Raw genomic sequence first — 21119 nt, 5'->3', positions numbered from 1 at the left:
GTATTATTTTAATAATAAATAAATATTAGTTGTACATATTATTATTTAAAATTATGATATTATTATGTATGAAAAAATTATGTATTGGAATCACAAATACAACTAAATACGTACTAAAAATGTACGAGTAGGATAACATCACAAAACATAAACTAGAAAAATGTTTTCATCGACGCGATAATGGACGGATATAAGATAAACTATATAATTGTACATAGTATAATAATGTATTGTAGTAACATTAGATTAGATATTTCTTATAGGCCATTCCACAATATCATTATATTGTAGTATATTTACAATAAAAATTATCAAAATCAAAATTTAAATTGCCATAAAAGTGCAGTCCGTTATCTAGAGTGTCCGTTAAGGGAGGTTTCGTGAACGTCCTGATTCGCAAGCTGAAGGTGAAAGCGTGAAGGATCATGAAAAACTGGATTCGGTTGTGAATTCATAGGAGGGAAAACCCATACATAGACGCATTATTGCTCGAAAATTTAAAAAAAAATGAATACGAATCGCCGTCGACGACAAATAAATTACGGGTGGCACGTTGAGTTTGGAAAAAGTTGACGGTATCAGCGCTGCCCACGGAACTGTCAACGTGAAGGCAAACACAAGACACCAAACGTTGCGATTCTTTGAAAATGGGGAATAAAGAAAAATTACGATTCGCGATTAAAGAGTCAGGAGCGGAGGAGAGGAACACACGTACGCGACGAGCGTTTTTAGCAAGTGAAACATTTTGGCGCTCTGTTCGACATCGACAGGTTTGGTGTTCAGCGGCGTATATGCGCTCCGGGAAGAAATGTACACCAAAAGCGTGACGATCACGTTCAGGACCAGACCTGTAAATATATACTATAATAAGTGAACGGCGTTGCATACGCGTATTTCGCACGAACGCGCGAGGCGTTCAAGTCTCCGTACATGCGTGCAACATGTGCATGATGAACGGTTTCAGCGGTCCGTTATTCACCACCGATACCACATTGGGGACGATTATGTACGTGACCACCGAACCATCGTGTCTGCCAGACAGAAACTTTTAAACTCGCGCGACCGAATCAATATTACGGTATAATATATATAATATTAAAGTGTATAGATTATAATATTATGGTACATATGCGCGGTACATTATGCCGAAAGCGCACGCGCGACGATCATTCACGCCAGCACTGACCGGTAGCCGTCGTGTTCCTCTCGTTCTTCGGGAACCACTGCGCCGACATGGTTATTATCAGAGGCGTCATCTCCACGACGCCCACGGACTGACATATGGCCGACAAGTGCAAACACCTATAATAATATATAATATAATATATTAAGTATGATGGATCGTTATAATCACTATAACTATACGCGTTACGAAGGGGCGTGCTACTATATATATACGTTTATTATACTGCACCGGTTGGACCGATTTAGCGCGTGGTAAACGCTTTACGAGTGAATCAATTTTTATCGTTACAACTTATATTGTACATTTATACCTATACCTATACATAATATAATTTGAACGTGTAATTGTATAATAGTGTTAGGTATACAATGTATTTATAGTTTCGCTAGTCGTTCAATAAAATCATAATTGGTTTTGTGCGACGGTTATTATTATAGTTATTATAATAGGTACTGCAAACCCGTCGAAAAGTGCACTTGTTTAAATTTTAAATAAACCTCCAAATACTGCACGTACTGCTCCGATCATCGAATATATTATAATAACCGCTTTTTATGAACACTTACATCATGTAATACGAATTTGAATCATTTACAAGACCACAGCACACGGTGAAACGTGCGCTTCGTTTCGGCGAATAATAATAGGTTATACATAGGTTTATATATATTATTATAAGCAAGGCTGGCCATTAACGAAAACGAGTTAAAAAGTTATAGTCTAGTTTCTGTTAACTAAGTCTCATAACGTATTACTTTTATTTTGTAAAGTAACTTCTAACCAACGAATTAAATTTTATCCATATAATATATAGTATGCAGTTACTATAGATACCTAATCAGTTTAATTACATCAATTTCAAATTTGTTAACACTTAAAAGTTACTACACTAACACTATTAAAAATTAACAAAAATAGTTAATATCTTCTGTTAGTAAGTATAGTGTCTATCGTTGGATGGCAAGCTCCATTTCTGTTACTCCTCTGTCGATTACTCATATTGTAGGGTTTAGGATTTATAAATAATTGTTAAAACATTTTTTTTTCTGCATAACATTTAATATTTTTTCCATAAAAACCAGAAACTAATTGTAACAGCAACTATTGACTATTAATTATTATTTATTATTTATTATAAGTAGGTATTTATTTATTATTAATTTTTTTAATATTACTCTAATGATATATGTTCTTTCAAATTTTGAAAGAAGAATGACTGACGATTGATACGAAGGATTTATATTGGCTAAAACTTGTTGTTCTAATGAAAAACGAAAAAAAATGTATTGGTAATCCTATCGGTTGTTTGCCCACGATAAGATTAGATAGTAAATTTATGAAAATTCACCAAATAACCCAACTATCATAGACTTTCATTATAAATACTAGATATTTAAAATTCATAAGGTTGTCAAAAATCGAATTATGCAATTATATGCATCACTTTCAAAATATGCAAAAAAAAGTTGTTCTATTTAATCGAGAATATTCCATATATAGTTAATGCACCGTGTTAAAAATTTGATAAACCTACGTGCTACGTGAAATATATAATATGATGCAAGTATCGTTAAGACTTTATTTTTAACTAAGAAGAAGAAGAAGACTAATTCGATTTTCCATTCTTCCAATTCATTTTATTTTCGAGGAATGTATATGTTATATTTTCCGTGTTTATTTTCCAGACGAATACTGGATGGACATCGGTGTATTCTATTGCTCGGCTCTAAGTATGGAATTTCTATATCTTACGGGGGGTGTGACTAAAAAAAAAAGTAAGCACTCGATATAAATTCAGTTATTTGAACATAGTACATAATAATCTCATTTTATACGTTTATAATGTATATAGTTACATTTAACTTTTATCATAATAAATAATATTATTATATCTCATAACTAATTAATTTAGACTAAAGGAAAAAACCTGCAAAAGCATAGAAACCATAGCCCTATTCATAAGTATTATTTCACTATAAAATATTTCCATTTTTTAGTATAATATCCTTTTATGAAATTTACAAGTACCTAACTATTATATACCTAACTCTTAAATTTAAATTTAACTTACATATTTCCATATCAACTCAAATCGACAAGTTAAAAAAATAGTACTTAGCTTATGCCCAGCCTTACATACATATATAGCTGGTTACGTATAATATATTATAAAATATACTGTATATACTGCAGGAGAACAATCCTTACGTAAGATTTCACGGCCACGTGACCATACATGTGAGGCACTAATATGTATATTTTTTTACGTACCTACACCGTACATATTGTAATGTAAATGATACATACTCGCGTTATTCGGAATTTACAAGACATAAGTACACATTTACGTCGTACACGAGTACATGGTTGGCATACATCTGTTACAGCGCCGTACCCAATATGAAAAAAATAGCACAACCATAACAGTCTCAAATTCTATCCTGCGGTGATGATATATATAACAATTATAATTATACTAGCAGTGATATTGTAGTGATTCATGATAATAATAATAATAACAACATACGTCCAGACGGACGGTAATATAATGTATAATTTATTATTATTATTAGTATTATGTTTATATATTATATTATTATGTATCCGTACCGTATTTATTGATAATCAGACATGCTGGAAACACTAGCACCGCAGTCATCAGGCTACCCCATATGGGCAATAAGGACAGCGGTCTGCTAGTCCAGTTTGGAAAAGCCAACAGTGCCGGCTCGTGTATGGCGCTCCAGATGCACTTAGAAAATGACTAAAGCGGAGGTAAATAAATCGTATAGGTACATTTTATAGTCTGCAGCAGAGATAAACAACCATAGGCAGTGTACCTATTATATAATATAATATTTTAAACTTATGGCGCGTTTTTTTTTTATTTTCGCTAATCGAATGCAATATACGATCACGCGAGCTTCATACTTCAATATAATAATAATAATAATAATAATAATAATAATATAACATTGCGTTATCGTGTACGTGTGCGAATAAGCCAACGATATAGTAAGACGTACCTACCTATTGTATATATTATTTTCAATAATGATGTATTATGCCGAATCCGGGGCTGCAGGTAGGATATAAAATTTTTTAAATATAAATTACGTGTCCCGCTTTAAAACGTGTTTCGTACATTGTAATGTATAATTGGATCGTAAAATTATATCGAAGTGGTCTCACGTATTATAGTAATAATAATAATAATAATAATAATATATAGTTGGGCGTAAATGTTATTTTATAGTATTTGATATTTTGGTATCACGTGATCCGGTAGCTCGCGTGAGGTTACACGCAATAGACATAATACTGATGACGACAAATCTCATCTCCGACAGGCCGATCCTCTTTCTGTGGAAAACTGTTTGATGAAACCGAATGGACGGGTAATCTTGGAAAAATGTTCAAAGTATCGTCGGTATCGAACGAAGACTGTCCATTCTCGATTTTCTTGAGAAAATCAAATTTAGATATGCAACACGACAATTATTGATTTATTAATACTGTTCACAACTTTTATGATGTAGGTAGTAGGTACTATACTACTGTATAATAAAGAGGTGACTGTGCCACCAAAAACGTTCAAATGTTGAGGGTTGGACACAGAATATGTAACACACTGCACAAATACACGATGAAGGAGTTAAGTTTTGTCTATCGTTACAATACAACTTACAACTCGTGCAATGTCTATGTTACATTGTATGTCAATTATGTGTATCATACGTCATATTTTATACTTTATGTAATTCAACATGGGTGTTTGTGTTTAATTGTCGATGCACATTAATATCTGTATAGACACGGACGATGGACACCGCTGACTTTTTAAATATTATATAACGACACAACGTTTTACATTAGGTATATTATGGTCTAACGTCTAACCCTCGGTAACCGTTAAAATTGTATTGTTATTCGGTAAAAACCATAAACCGTTATCGTGCCAATAGCACATCATCGGGCCATCAAGTCACGTTCACGTCGGAATGAACACCGTAAATAAGTTTACTACGTTTTGAGTTTATTGTTTTACGGATCGATGCTATTAGTAACAACCGTTGAAATATATATGAATACACAGTACTTTTTTTTTATACATATTTTCTATTAAAACAAAAAATGTGAAATTAGTATAAGTTCGAAGGTAAGTAATAAGTTTGTTAAGATCTTACAACAAATAATGAAAATCGAAGAGACGTATGCTGCAGGAGGTGGCGGTAAAGTGGCAACTGCAGGACTGCCTAGTATGTAATATTATGATTCTAAATAAAAAATTTTTTATGTCAGATAGTGGTGATCTTTGGCGACCCATGGTGGCGTGATCATATGAATTCACTGAACTACGTATACTGTATAGGCGTTTTTAAGTAAATATGAATATTCTATTTAATTAGATTAATAACACTAGCACACAGCTATTAAGTCAGATTACAAATATTCCACAACGATGCTCACTATAAATTATAATATTATAATATTGTCACGCCACCTTCGGCCTTTTTAGAGTTTTCTATATAGAGCGGTCATAATTAATAATAATAGATTAAGGATATCTATGTATAGTCGAAGCCAGAATTGTATTCAAGTATGCAAGAATCTTAATCGGCCTATGAACTAATGAGGGTCCTATCCCCCACACCCCCTTTCATGTTACCATATACATATACATGTGTATCTACTTAACTTAATATTATTCCAAAAATAATAACTATAACATGTTTGTTAGAATTAAAAAGTCAAAACCTCTAAATGACACTTCAAATTTGAAATGCTTGAGCAAAGATTTAAAATAGGAAATATAGTTTTATGTCTGATACCTGGGTATGTGAATTTAATGTACTGTACAAATAAAATATGATACAAATAATACAGTTTAACGTGAAATAAAATATGCAAACAATATTTTTAACAACTGATTAAATATTAAAAACTGCATATAAAATATGGTATCGTAAATTTTTTTAAAAGAAAAAACCAATACAAATTTATACTTATTACGCAAATTTTTATATTCATATTAAAAAAATTGGTTGAACTTGATCCTTAAACCCTAATTTAAAGCAGCCATTTTATCAAATATTATAGGACGTGTAGCTGCATATGCCCTGAAAGACCCAGTGGCTCCGGCCCTTGGCCTAAGTACTTATACATAGCGATCTTACACATACATCTTATGTACATCTTATGAGTAGGTACCTACGACATACGTACTTCAATAATCTCACCGGTGTTTAACAACAACGTAAACAAATGAACACTCGATTCCTAGTGGATTAACTCGTGCAAGAAGTTTGTTTTCGTATGGTTGGACGTCTTCGCCAGGGTACGACAGTGGAGTTGCACAGTTGATTTAACCGTTTAATAAATGTAAGATGAATTATTAGAAAACTACCTATAACATTTTAATGAGAGTATTGTATTGCGAACAATGCAGATGATTGCTTATATACTAACGCCTAATTAGTAATCAATAAAGAAATGAAACATTGTCTACACATTTATGACAATGATTTTTTTAATAATTATTATCACTATATGCTTCACTGAAAATAAAGTGGCCGTTTTTCTGTCAAAGACGTCCGAACAGCAAAGCTACCCGAATACGATCCACGGTGGTGGTGAATACGCATAGTTCGACACCACGAAAGGAAAGTGGTGTCTCGTGAAACGCGGTCGACGTTGACGCTAAACCTTACAAGTCTGCGCGGTTCGACGGCGGTGAAAAAGATTTTATGCCGTCACTCGTAATAAGTGGTCCGAAAGCACGTTAATCGTTTATGATATCCGTTCTCATCGTCATACCTGCAGACTTAATAGTGCGATTTCTATATTTTCCAACTAAAATTTACTTTATCTGTTCTAGAAACTCGTTTTTTTTATTAAAAATATAAAATAATAGTCTAACCTTAAAATAGGTATAACGAACTTATAAAAATTATAAAAATATATCATGTATATAATATGTGGCATGAAAATGATTTTTTTGTTCAATAGAGATGTGGTCGGCACGAAATCTAAACGATACTGACGACGAAAAATGTATGTTTTATTCTTACCAATCATTGCAATATTGGACGAACATATAAAAATAACGACGAGACGTATCTCCTGTATAACGAAAAAAATCATATTATATTACGAGTTTCATTTAACGGCCAATTTTTAACATAAATGTGTTATGCTGGAAACATATTTTTTGTTTCTGACCGTTTTTTGTAAGATTTTCGTTGTCATGATAACTATACTAACAAAAACATATTTATGATTCATTGATTTTCCTTGTAGAGGAAAAATATCGAGAATCGTGCAATGGTTTTTTCCGAAGAGAGTACATGTCACTACTTCTTGTTATGAAATTTATTCGAACTAAAAAGTTTAATATAATATGATCAACAGGTCAAACGTTAGTTTAAATTTGACTAGATATGTCTGTATTTTTTTAATATTGTTATTAAAATAATTTTTAAGTAACTTCGGTTACTGAAAACTTAGGCTATCAGTTACTTTCACTCAGAATCGTTTTTTATCAATTTATCGTTGGATTAAAATTGAACACGTCATCCATCAGAGTGTCTACTAAATGACGAGGTACGCTTGACTCCTACTAAACAGCAAAACGGTTACCTTTCCCCCTTTTTAAATCTTATATTAAAGAAAGGTTTTTACTTCAATATTTATCACAAACTTGAAAATTACTATAGTTACAGTTATTATCCTATATATTATTGTGTATACACACTTACTGATAGTAAAAATGCATCAATCTTTACACACATAACATGACTCCGGTAGAACATTATGTGCCAGTGCCGATAATACTTTGTGCTAAAATTTATTTTACATTTTCAATACCTAAAAAAAGTTGTATTTACGAGTATATCCAAAATCCTGAACTATTTACGGCAAACTCAATGCCAAAATATGATGTGTTATAAAATAAATTGTATCAATGCCTACTCATCAAGATTTGATTACTTCCGATCAATAGTAATACATCTAGAATTAAATTTTGGGCAAAAATGTTCCATAATATTTTATAGGAGGTTAAACTGTTAAAGAATGGGCTTTTTTAAAACATAATACATTTGTATGCAAATGACACACTTAAGTGTTTATTAAACTATAAGATTATTTATAAACCATGATTCATAACATTATAATTGTTTTATACAAAGAGTTCAAATTTCATATAAATCAGAACGGTAAATTGTTTTTTATAGCCGTTCAAAGTTTGTAAACATGCAAGGTTTACGAAATTAAGAAAATCTATAAATTATAAGAAAATTGTATAAATAGTATAAATCTGAAGATTTAAAATTTGTACAGACTTATAATTATAATAATAATATTATTATTTATATTTGAGATTATATTTTGAAAAAACTTAAAGGACATCTCTGGGATATTTATGAAATTTTTGAATTCCCAACTAAAGCATTTTATAATCGACTTCTGGCATTACCAGTCGGACAATATATTTTAATAGGTATCAAAAAATGTGAATGTATGTAGGTAAACAGCATTTTTTTCTATCCAAAAATTTGTTCGGAGTTAAAAATAAATATGATGGATATAAGTGTTGTGATTAAAAAATGTTAGTAATTAATATTAAACTATATTAATTTTTACCTAATTTGTTAAATCGGTCCAAGTTTAATAAATACTAGATCCAATATCACATCCACTTTATATTTTTGTAAACCGATTTTTTAGGACTATATTCCTTAGTAGAAACATTTTAACAAAATTACTGTGAAACCACTCTTTTAAATTTTGAAATAGGTTAACATAATATAATAATAATCAAAATTTTCAAAAAAAATAATTCACTGAATAATTTACACGTAAAAAGGGAGATTCTAATTTTAAAAACATAAAAAATCCTTAAGGGGGCTGCAGCAAGTTTTGTTAAAAATCTTGTAAAAATGTAGATTTGACCAATCTATAATGTTTTTCAATATATTTAAATTCCGTATCATAAAATAAACCTTAAGGGGGCTCCAGTCAATTAAAACTTTTAGGCCAATAAGCTAGGAAAAACTGGAAGAATTTGGTTTAACAGATTTTAATTTTGAAATCGGATTATGATTGATCAACAAGTTTACTAAGGAAAGATCGAAGCGATTTTGAATATTCCAATTATTTTTAGTGTCATGATGAATAGAATGAATACAAAAATATCATATTTTTTTGATATTTTAGATTCTGAGTGGAACGATGAATGTATTGATTTTACAATGATGTGTGTTTTTTTATTTTTTATTTTTGTGTCTGTCATCACCTTTTAGGAGAGTAAAAGTGCTTGGATTTTATTCAACAGTACCTTTTCTGATAGGAAAGTGAATCTAGTTGGTACTTTGGGGGGGTCAAAAGTAAAATTTTCCAATAGTTTTCAAATGCGCCGTGAAAAACAAAAGAAAAATTAAGGAAAAACGGGAATTTTTACGCAAAATCTGTTTTCGAGAAAATTGATTTTGGTTTTTGGTGTAACTTTAAAACGAATGACTGTAAATACATGAAATTTTCACTATTTGTTTATATTTTCATTTTCTATACATGATAAAATGTTCAAAATATTTTGATTTGTTTTGAGCAGTTTACGGACAATTTCAGTTTCCAATTTAATTAGTTTTTATTTCTATGAATATCAATTAAACTTTATTTGTTGAGTAAAAATACTTGAAAATTGAATACAAGGCTCCTACTATATTGTTACAAAGACATTTGAAAAATATTAAAAATCCTTAGTCACAGTTTTTTTTTATTAGCATTTAAAGTTAAAAAATTGACAAAATATGGAAAAATCACGAAAATTACCTAATTATTTTGAGTTTATAATTCGTAAAAATTTTTCTTTTTAGAACTAAGATTTTAAAATGTCATACAAGATTCCTTATAGGATAATCTACCTTTATCAAAAAAAAAAAAATGTCTATAAGAAACTCAAATTAAATTTTTATGAGCGTTTGAAATTCATATTTTTACAACATTTGATATTCTTTCGATTTCTTACGTAACGATTTTCTTATTTTGTTGTAATTAAAAAACGAATGACTGTAGAAACTTGAAAATTTCACTGAATGTTTAAATTAGTATTTTATATATACGATAAAATTTTGAAAATAATTTGACTCTTTTTGAGCTGTTTACGGACATTGTAAGTTTTCAATTTTTTTTCTATAAATATCAATAAAGTTTTATCTATTGGGCCAAAAAGTGTAAAAAATTAATACAGGGCTACAGCTGATACATTGTTACAATAGCAGTTGAAAAATATTACAAATACATAGGCACAATTTTTTTTTATAAGAATTTGAAGTTAAAATCTTGACAAATTTTACCAAATTTAAATTTGAATAATTATTTTGTAGTTAAAAATTTATAAAATGTTCAACTTTTATATCTAAGGATTGAAAATTTAAAACAAGTTTCCACGTAAATATTTAATTCTGTTACCAACAATTCTGAGAAATACATAAGCACAGTTTATTTTTATAATTTTTTATAAATAATAATTATTTTAATATTATTCGTGGGTATACTTTAAACTTCTTAAGTATACTATTATATATCTATGATAGTAACACGGGTTTGTTGTTGATGTAAACGCGTTACCTGATGAATATTGTGATATGATTAATTTGGAATTTATTATTGATACCTATTATAATTTATAGGTCTATTTTTTTTTTAATACTATAGATAAGTATACCTATAGTAGGTATGTCTAATACCTAGACTGACAAACCGTCTCCGCTCAGAATCGTTTTTCTTATACAGTGATATATCATTGAATTCAAATTTAATTCTATCCATTATACAGTGTCCCACTTGTAACCTACTGTACAGCAGAGCGACATCCACTTAGCCACCTTTTTATTCTTGGATATCACAGCTGAAAAAAAAAATATTCAAAATCACCTCGATCATTCCCTAGTAAACTTGTTGATCAATCATAATCCGTTTTCAAAATTAAAATCTGTCTAACCAAATTCTTCCAGTTTTGTCTAGCTTATTGGTCTAAAAGTCTCTTTTTTTTAATATGCTGCAGCCCCCTTAAGTAATACAAACAGATTTGAAGAATTTGAAAATACGGTCAACGAGCAACCTTTAAAATGTCTGCAGAAATTAGAATTTGAATAAATTCTTTATTAAACAAAAATAAATAGTAACGAAATGGGGGTGAGCATGCTTGGTGAATCACTCTGTATATTATGTACCTACCACGATATTCGGTGCTGCGCGCCGTCATACAGAATACCATACGACTTTACAGAAGTCATCGTTTTTAATTATCGTTCGAGACGGCTCGGCGGATAACGCGTAATGTGTTCTCGAGGAATATCACCGAAAACATGGTCATAATAATTCAATAACGAAACTTGTATACAATATATTACGAAAAGAAAAAAAACACACAAATCCGAGGATCACGTGAAGACGAGATTATACCCACAGCCCAGATTCCGGAGTAAATTGCTTTGCCCGTCGCGCTCACCACAGGGGGCTCCGTGGCCAAGTTCGTCGTGGACGCCGCCACCGCCGCCGTCGTCGTCGTCGTGACGTGTCCTAATTAAACCGGATTTTATTTTTTTACTCTCCTGAAAACACAACGACAATGCAAGCCGACAGTAATAATAATTATTATCGAAGTCCGGTCACGTTTCGTAATTTATTATATTGTATATACCTGTATTATCTCTGTGTTGCGGCGGCGCCCTATACTAGTTGAAAAAAAAAATTATTAAGCTTTTTTTCTAGTAATTATTTGTATCGTGCGGGCGGCACGTGTTCCAGACAAATTTAATAACATGCCGTAATATAGGTACCGACGCTATACTGTTTATATTATTATTTTATATTGGTATAATATAGGTATACTATATAATGCGCTGTAGGATGCAGTCGGACTGCAGTGCTGCAGCGACGGCGGCGTCGGTATTTTTTTTCTGTCTATATATTATATAATATATACACATTATAATAATTCGTACTCGAGTGACGCCGCGGTAAACGGTCTGCGTTACGCAATTACGATTAAAATACTCGAGTAATACCTATAACATAATAGGAGAAAAAAAAATAGACCGAAATTCGCCGCCGCCGCCGCCGAAATCATTGCCGGAGGTGTTTTCGCCCCGCGATTATGCTAATTAGAACTGCGCCGCCACCGCTTGTCGTCTAATAACGCTCTCGGGGGGGTACAAAAACAGGCCCATTAACCATCGTTTTCGGTTAATTAGGGGTTTATTGTTTCCCGGCCGTGTCGGCGCACTGTGTAATTTGGGCGTGTTTAGCGCAGTCGTTTTGTACAAAAATTTTGGCCCGGCCCGGCACATAATATAATAATGATATACGGTGATGGGATAATAAGTCGTCGCTGTGCGAGGCCTACACCGCCGCTGCACACTGACGAATAATATTCTCGTTTAGCAGGTGCAAACTAAATCACCGAGCTCATTAAAATCGACCGAACAAAACGGTCCGTATTAAAACGTAATTTAACGCGGCTCATCAATTCCGGTCAATAAAAATAATAATAATAAAAAAAACGCCAAGATTTTATGGTCATACATATATATATTTGTATACAACATATAAGTAAGTACGCATTCCTCCTACAATATAATATGGACGGGTACCTATAATAATAATAATAATAATATGTAATAGAGGTACCTAATGTACGCGGAGCCAAGTCGACACGACAATAATAATAATAATATTGTATCTCGTGTAGAAGAAAAAAAATGTCTTAGAAGGAGAAAAAAACGCCCTTCGGGGTCGAGCGAAATGTGTACAAAGAAAACCTCTATAATACGTGCAGGGTTAACCATCATTGTGTGTGTCAGCGCGCGGTGAAGTATTCCGTGCTGTATACATTCGCGTATACATAATAATATAATGTGTAATAATAATAATAATAATAATACGGGTAGTTCTCTCGGAGAAAAAATCAGATCTCGCGGGATGCGTGTTCTTATATTATATTATATATATTATTATATTATTATGTTGTATACTTATTGGAATGCGGCAGATGTTTCGCGCGTTTATATTATTATATATTAGACCCGGTGTCTGTCCGTCCGCGGCCGAGGAATAATGTTTATTTTGCCAGCACGGTTTTAAAACGATCCGAAAATACTCTCCGGGTGTGCCGTCCTTTGTGCCTTTTTTATTATGTTGTGTATATAATATATGTATTGACGACGACGACGGTTTGCTTAATTTCCAAGACTTCGGGTGGTAAATATTTGGAAACACCATGGCGTTCGAGGATATCTGATAAATTTGAAGGGCAACACTACAACTATATTCTGCGGCGATGTTTATATTATAAAACGTCCTACCGGTCCATATAGTACTTGTACCTGTGGCTTGCGGTGTAGTGTCCCGGCTAGAGACATTATGTTTCAAAAAGGTCACGAACCATCGACGCCGTTTTGAGTAGGTACCTCTACTTATACCTATAATATTATACGACAATTGGACGCCATATAAACGCTCTCGAGATGAATTTCGGCGTGATAAGCCAGCAAAGAAAAACAACTCAACCTTGAGCAGTCACTATATATTATCACTTATATAATATAATATTATTCAAACGCGGTAATTGGCGAGTTATTGTAGCCATTCATGCGAAACCCGAAAACCTCTCTGTTGTGAATATATTTTGTTGGTATTATATGATGTGACTGGGCGATTCACCAAGTATGTTGTCCCCTATTATTTAACATCGAATTTATTCAATTTCTAGGGCTTAGCTTTTTATTTTTACTCTAAGACCTTATTTTCAATTATTTAGATTAGTGCACTACTTAAGCAATATCGTAACTTCTTATGTTCGAAAGAGAATCACCATTTTTTCCTGTAAATTGTTAAGCAGATGATTTTTTTTAACTGTTTATGCAGATAAAACAAAATTTGAACGAGTAATTTTTTAGTTAATTAACTTTGTGTATTAAGGATAATAGGACATGATAATTTAATATTTATCTAACTATATTTTATAATTTTCCAAACTTGTCAGAGTACTTATATCTCATAATAAATACTAGATTCAATATTTAATCTGTTATATATTTTTTCGTAAAATCATCTTCAAGGACTATTATTATCCTTAGTATAACTCGTATAATTTTAGTGACTCAGAAACTATATAGTCGTTCGAATTTCGATTTAAATACTTACATTAAAATTAAAAAAAAAAATCATATACCTACTTAGCAATTTACAGTTAAAAAGGTCGGTTATCATTTGGAAACTAGGTTTGTATCGTTACATAGGACACTCTTTAAATGGTATAAAAAACCTGAGTAATTGAAAATACAGTCTTTCATTATACCTACTTGAAAATTCCAAAAGTATGAATTTGAATAAATTTGTTAGGAAAAAATGGGGGTAAGCATGTTTCACCTTGTATAATATTATAGTGTATTACTGGAGTGTTTAATCCATATAAACGCGTATAGTATACATAATCACCCGCCGCAGATTATATACACACCATGTTTTATGTTTAGAAAATAATAATTTTATTTATTTAATAGAAAAAAAAACCATTATCAGTTTACAAGACATAATGATAATAATACGTGTAGGTATACAACAATAGTCTCCCGTTATCGATATAGATTCAAAATATAGATAGGACGATTATTAATGTTTTCTTTTTTTCGATTTTACTTTGTCGTGAATACCGCACGCGGCACGCCGCACTTAAAAGTTAAAAAAAAAAATGTTCATCGACAATATAGTTCAAACATACTTTATAGTTGGCCCGTTGATCGATACACCTCCGGACACTATTATTATTACCTATATACCTACCCAGGTTTGCCCATAGGTATATCATAATGATATGTGTTCACGTAATGGTTTAAATGCCCAACCCTGAGATCTATAACATTATAATGCGACGTGTAACAACACAGATAATAAAATATGATAGTAAAATATTCAACGCGTGTTTAGCGGCGCCCACAAAAGGGGGTGGCGTAAATGTTACACTATGCATTGCTTTATTATTACCATATTGTTGTCGGATTTTTAACACCTGTTGGCGGTAAAACTTTCTTTTATACGCGACGGATTAAACGTGGCGTGTATTAACTATTAAATACCAAAACAAAATACAAAAAACGTTAATTTATCGACATTATTTCAATTATTTTATTTCATTTTTTACGACTCATGTACATACTTGGGAACCTATTTTTCTCCGACTGCAATACAATTTAATATGTCCAGACATTAAAATATTAAATGCCGTTTATATTTTATTTAAGTCGCACGCCGATCCGAACAAAAGTAACAGTTTTTATTATTATACCCCCAGTCAGATAAACACAAAATATTTATTATTATGTGATTTGACTTGGACTCCGACTACACTTTTTCCGTACGTAAAACCACTAAAAAAATACTGCCGTTCTCTTGTTATAATCTCCGTCGTTAAGGTAGTATATAATATTATAATAATATCACACTAAAAAGGTATGACTTTAAATGGCACAATATAGTAATGTAACAACTGTGACTCTTATCATCTTATCCCCATATTTTTCTGAATAGTAATATAATTTATTTATTGTTGTACGAACAATACTAAAAAAAAAAAATACTCACCGAGCTACAACAATAAAGTCTTAACAAAAAAATAAAAAAAAAAAACCATTAAAATAATAATAAAAATAGTTTAAAAAAATAATAAAACCGTTCATGAATATGATTATTACGACGCATATAAAAACACGATGATAAAAGATATTATGTTCTCACCGCCGCCGCGCCGCGCCGCTTATATTATATTATTATAATATGCGCGTATATCGCCGATTACGATCTTAGACGTGTCCTTAATTTTGGTTTATTTCCATGACATCGAAACGAAATTAATAATAATCACCCGACAACGTCGTTATTGAATTTACAACGACCGTATTAATAATATAATAATATAATATTACGTTTTTCCTCAGACGATTTACGGCCGCCGACTTTGGCTGATGTTTTTTTATAGTATATTATACGAGATAAAACTTGATTTGTATATCGACACTGCAGGAACACAACCGGCGGTGTTGTTTATAATATATTATGTTATTATTAGGGCTGTGGTTTTATAGCGGAGTGCATTTTTTCCTGCTCATTTTAAAACCTAGTTTTCTTAACAGATATAGTTAGAATTATGTAAAAACGAACCGTTCTGGTTTGTTGACTTGGCATTTTTGATTTCTAAGTCATTTATTTGCATTCTGTTCCTTTCTTATTGAAATCTTAGAGATTTAAAATCTATAAATTAAATCATTAATAATGCATTCAACTCACACTCCTGAATATTATAAATTCACACGCGTGTAAACAAGACTCGTCTTTCAATATGTTCGCTTTATGTATGAGGACGTGTGCAAATTGGATTGACAGGATACGAGATGAGAAAATTGAAACCCAATAATTATAATTAACACCTTTAAAAAAAAAAAAAAATATGTGGTAATAAAATCAAAAATTACTGATATTAAAAAATAAAAATTAGTTACCTGTGTATAAAAAATAAATATTTATTCACTTAAGTTCAAGACTCATAACTTTTTCTAGCATAAGTATATTTTGTAATCGTCTACGACTGGATTGGCTTCTTCGATATAACTATTCCCGGGGCCTTTTTTTTTAATACGAAATTTTAATTTATCAATATTGAGTTGTTTAAGACAAAAGGGGGTATATAAAAACATGCCTATCCTTCCTGCAGGAGTTGCACATCAGTATATTCTGCAGTGGCAAAGGTACCTCGTACCCTGAATATCCCCGTGTTTTTGCATGCTTAATTAATTTTAATCGCACTCAAAAAGCAAATAATATTCTAAATTTACTGTTTTGGATTTTAGAGACAAAGGTTGATTTAAGTAAATTTCCTTCAATAATTTGGGCTTTATAAAATGCAGATATATCATAATATTATATAGGCATTTAAAAAATTGGTTTCAACCTAATGTTTCTCAGTGCTCAGTGCATAATATAGTAAAATCCATGTTATACTAAAATATTACAAATTGATACATATTTAATTATGAACTATCCTATTTCTGCATGAACGCACAATTTTATAACGGATGAAATACTAGCACGGTGAAATTAGTCGAGTATAATAATATCTATAATAAGTTGGATTAAAAAATCAACTACCTACATAGTTTAAATATACAAAATTTGATTTATTAATGTAATATATCATTGCAATGATTTTTACTCATGAGTATAAATTGATAATATTATCATTGAGTATCAATGGTAATATTGATTACGGACAGTTTGAAGTATTTTGATATGCATCGAAATTAATATTGGCGCCTATTGCAGGGTGCAAACCGGGGTACACCCCCGCTCCTCTCTGTCGTGTAACCCGCACGCCTATTCTATTTAGTATAAAGTAGGTGTATAGAAAAGGGTTTGTTTCTCACCCTGCACGAAGCGCTACAATTTTTTTTTACTGTCTGACAAATAATAATAATTAACGGTGGTGGTGGTGCGCGGGCGGGCCGGGATTGTTCGATTAACGCGCGTCAGGCAACGCGTAATAATTTAATAATAATTATTATTATTGACGTACGCGACATATATAATAATTATAATAATACCGTCTCCGTGGTACGCGCGTATTATAGAATTGGGTAGGAAATATTATATTATATTACTATATAGGTACGGTTTATGTATATATACAAACGCACACGACGGTTTTTAAGGGGCCGCAATAATGATAATAATTATCGTCGAACATAATAATATTATAATAACGTGTGCGCCGCACATGCGGACCGGCCGAGGACGCGACGACGACGACGACGACGATGACAATTATTCATTTTTACGGTTAAAAAATTGGGGTGCGTCTCGAATATTATGCGTGCTCGGTGCGGCGAAGCAGAGTAAATTAAAACCAGACACGATTTTCGAGAGGGCCGGGCCGGGCCGCTGCACGCTGAACCGATTAACCGGGCCGCAGACCTCGACTGGCGTTTTACGCATTACGATATTATTATTATTATTATTATTATGTTATAATACGATATTTTCTTCTTACAAATATAATGTTATAATTAGTGTGTCTGCGCGCGGGTCACCGCTCGTATACGTTTCACGGGCGTCGTAAAACAGTAAATAATAATAATAACGCATATTATGCATATTATACGCAAACGACCAGGCCTCTGCCCTCCTCCGGTACAGTATATGAAAAACGAGAAGATGTCAAAAAAAGAAAAAAACACGAACGAACGAGAGCGCTCGATACATACGGGCTCGAGCTAAACGTCGTCTACATAATATACATAATACTGCAATATATAACACACGAGTATATATTATTGAGTATATATACATGTATAACATAATGCGTGTATAGGACGACCGAGAATATAAAGACACACGCGTATTAACTGTCCCAAAACGTGAAATGCGGCGGCGAACACGTGTTGCTAGGGGTTATAATATCGTAGACGAAGAAATCCGTGAGAACGGGCTACGAAACACGACACCCCGGAATGCCGACGGCGTAACACTATACGCGAGCGGCGCGCGCGAGCCGCCTCCGCCTGCAGTGTATTACGATATTATTATTATTATTACTATACACTTAAACACAACGTGCCCGCAAACAAACCTTATAATGTCTCCGACCGCTCGCGCTCGCGCGGTGATGTCCTTGGCCCCCCGAATGACGACGACGACGAAATAAGAAAAAAAAATAATACCGAAATAAAATAGTATAAAATAATAACAGACCTGCGGAACAAAGCGCTATACAATATTATATTATATAGGTTGTGTGGTGTGCGTCGGTCGGTGCGCGCGCGAAGGGTTGTGACGAGGACCTGCATCAGGTCGACTCGGAATCCTTTTATGCGCATTATTGTTATAACGTGCGCCGAATAACGTGATAATAATATAACGTATAATATTATACATATCATATTATATAGGTATGTGTGCGAACGGAGAAGAGATCGGGTTTCTCGCGAGTATTATGGGATTTTTATCGCCGACGTGCACCTACAACTTCGTTTAAGGGTATCGTATTATCAATATGTAGTACCATTCGATGTAATATATTATTGTCGTTATCGGTACCTATATATATATGTTGTGCGTTATACGCGAGGTACGTAGCTGCACCGACCCGAAAGGGGTGTTCCGCCCCTAGTCGGATTACCGTATAGTATGCACATTACACAAACAACTGCACACTTCAAAGGTTCGGTCGTTTTTTAACCCTCCGTCACGCTTTATTCCTTTTCTATCTCGGATTTGTTTGTCTAGTTTTGATAATAACGTGCCGACGCGCCGCAAAGGAGCGTTTAGGATGTGACATATAGCACGCGATTTGCGTTTTTTTTCTACCACGCGTGATGGCGTCTGTCTTATACGATATATTTTATATGGTAGCAAAATAATAATTCTACGGGAAAAAAGTCCTGGAAATGTTGTATCTATGTGGATAAGTGTCTCTATAGACTCGGTGGTTTTAGCTTTGTGTATCGAATATAAAATGTAAATATTATGCATAATACAGATTACACATAATCAGTCCTTGGATTGTGAAAAAAATTAGAAAGGGTAAACATATATATTTTTCAAAGAGAAGAGGGACTCATTTCCCCCCGTCCTCCCTCAATTCAAGCACTGTGACATAATAAAAAAGTTTATGAAGACTCACCCAGTCAGTAAAAACAAGTTTTGTACGGTCTGCAGCTGTATTCCATATTTTATTTAATCAATTTTGATAATTTAATGATTACCGATTTTACTAACTGTATAGCGATTATTTCATAGGAAAGAGATTAATTATATTTACTCATTTAAGACGTTAAAAAATTAAAAAGTTTCAAATTTTAAGTTCTTTATTTTTTTTCTATTTCCCCCTATTTTTTGATGCCTTTTGTGTTATTATTATTATTATTACTACATGTAAATGTTGGACCCACTTCCCGTAACACGCAAATAATAAAACAAAAATATAATATAATAGACGAAATGAAAAAATACATTTTTTTTTTATTTACCAGAAAGGTTTTGGGTTTTTATCCATGGAATTCCACGAGTTCGTGCACGAGCAGACAGCGCTGCTGCGATGTGCCGGCAAGCGAAATAATATAATAATAAAAAAAAACAATGTTTTGAAACCGTTTCAACGCTCGCCCATTGTGTGATATTATGGTACACAAACACAAGGGGTAGGTAGGTGTGCACGAAAACGAAACGTTCCGATGCGCCGAAACAATGCGTAAGTCGATCGCGTGCGGTCCGTTTCACTATGTTGTAACACGACATCAAAATAACACTACTGTGCGGTCAATCAGTCGGACGACTTTCCCAATACTTTGAAACACGCTGGCAGATAATAAATTATATAAAAAAATTCTAAGCTGCTGATATTAAATTATCGAAAAAACCACAATCGTATTGATAAAAAAAACTGCTATAATTAATAATACCTATTGCTAATAATATCTTCAATGCCCAACAGGATTTGTGTATAAATTGTACAATATGTTTGTTGCACTTTCTGATGTCATCGAACCAATCAATGAACATTTTTTGATTTGACCATTAATTTCTTGTTATTATAGAACTAGCATTTTTTCATTGATTTCACAGACCACAATACTTATTGCAACTTTTTATAATGCACAATTAATCAATGGTAATTGTTAATTGGATAATTTTTTTGTATTTTTATTTTATGTAATTACCTATAAAACATTATTGTTATCATAAAACATATTGCACTAACCTATCTGGCTTAAGTGAATTAATTATTTTATCATGCACGACTCAAGTCAAAAATATAACAAATCATAATGGCCACTTACCTGATAGACACTCGAGATAAACGTAGATAGATTATTTAATA

At 32.3% G+C, this 21119-nt stretch overlaps 1 protein-coding gene across 3 annotated transcripts; it reads right to left on the bottom strand.

Moving 5' to 3' along the window:
• Positions 1-501: 501 nt before the first annotated feature.
• Positions 502-20884, bottom strand: LOC107884411. 3 transcript variants are annotated; one of them, XR_003839570.1, is made up of 4 exons: positions 20269-20884; positions 3797-3938; positions 931-1302; positions 502-848 (listed from the first exon to the last, which is right to left on the bottom strand). XR_003839570.1 is itself a non-coding variant. In XM_016806395.2 (3 exons), exons 1-3 carry the CDS (start codon positions 20292-20294, stop codon positions 679-681), a joined length of 312 nt encoding a protein of 103 aa, XP_016661884.1. In that variant the 5' UTR covers positions 20295-20597; the 3' UTR covers positions 502-678. The 3 variants fall into 3 exon arrangements, 1 of the variants encoding a protein (XP_016661884.1); XR_001679898.2 differs by lacking the exon at positions 3797-3938 and having other exon boundaries at positions 20269-20880; XM_016806395.2 differs by lacking the exon at positions 3797-3938 and having other exon boundaries at positions 1187-1302; positions 20269-20597.
• Between the last annotated feature and the right edge of the window lie 235 nt (positions 20885-21119).

This window comes from Acyrthosiphon pisum, chromosome A2 (genome assembly GCF_005508785.2).
Source record: "Acyrthosiphon pisum isolate AL4f chromosome A2, pea_aphid_22Mar2018_4r6ur, whole genome shotgun sequence".
In the NCBI taxonomy this organism is placed as follows: domain Eukaryota; kingdom Metazoa; phylum Arthropoda; class Insecta; order Hemiptera; family Aphididae; genus Acyrthosiphon; species Acyrthosiphon pisum.
Note: the sequence above shows the minus strand (reverse complement) of the source record. Positions and strands in the feature narration are given on the sequence as shown.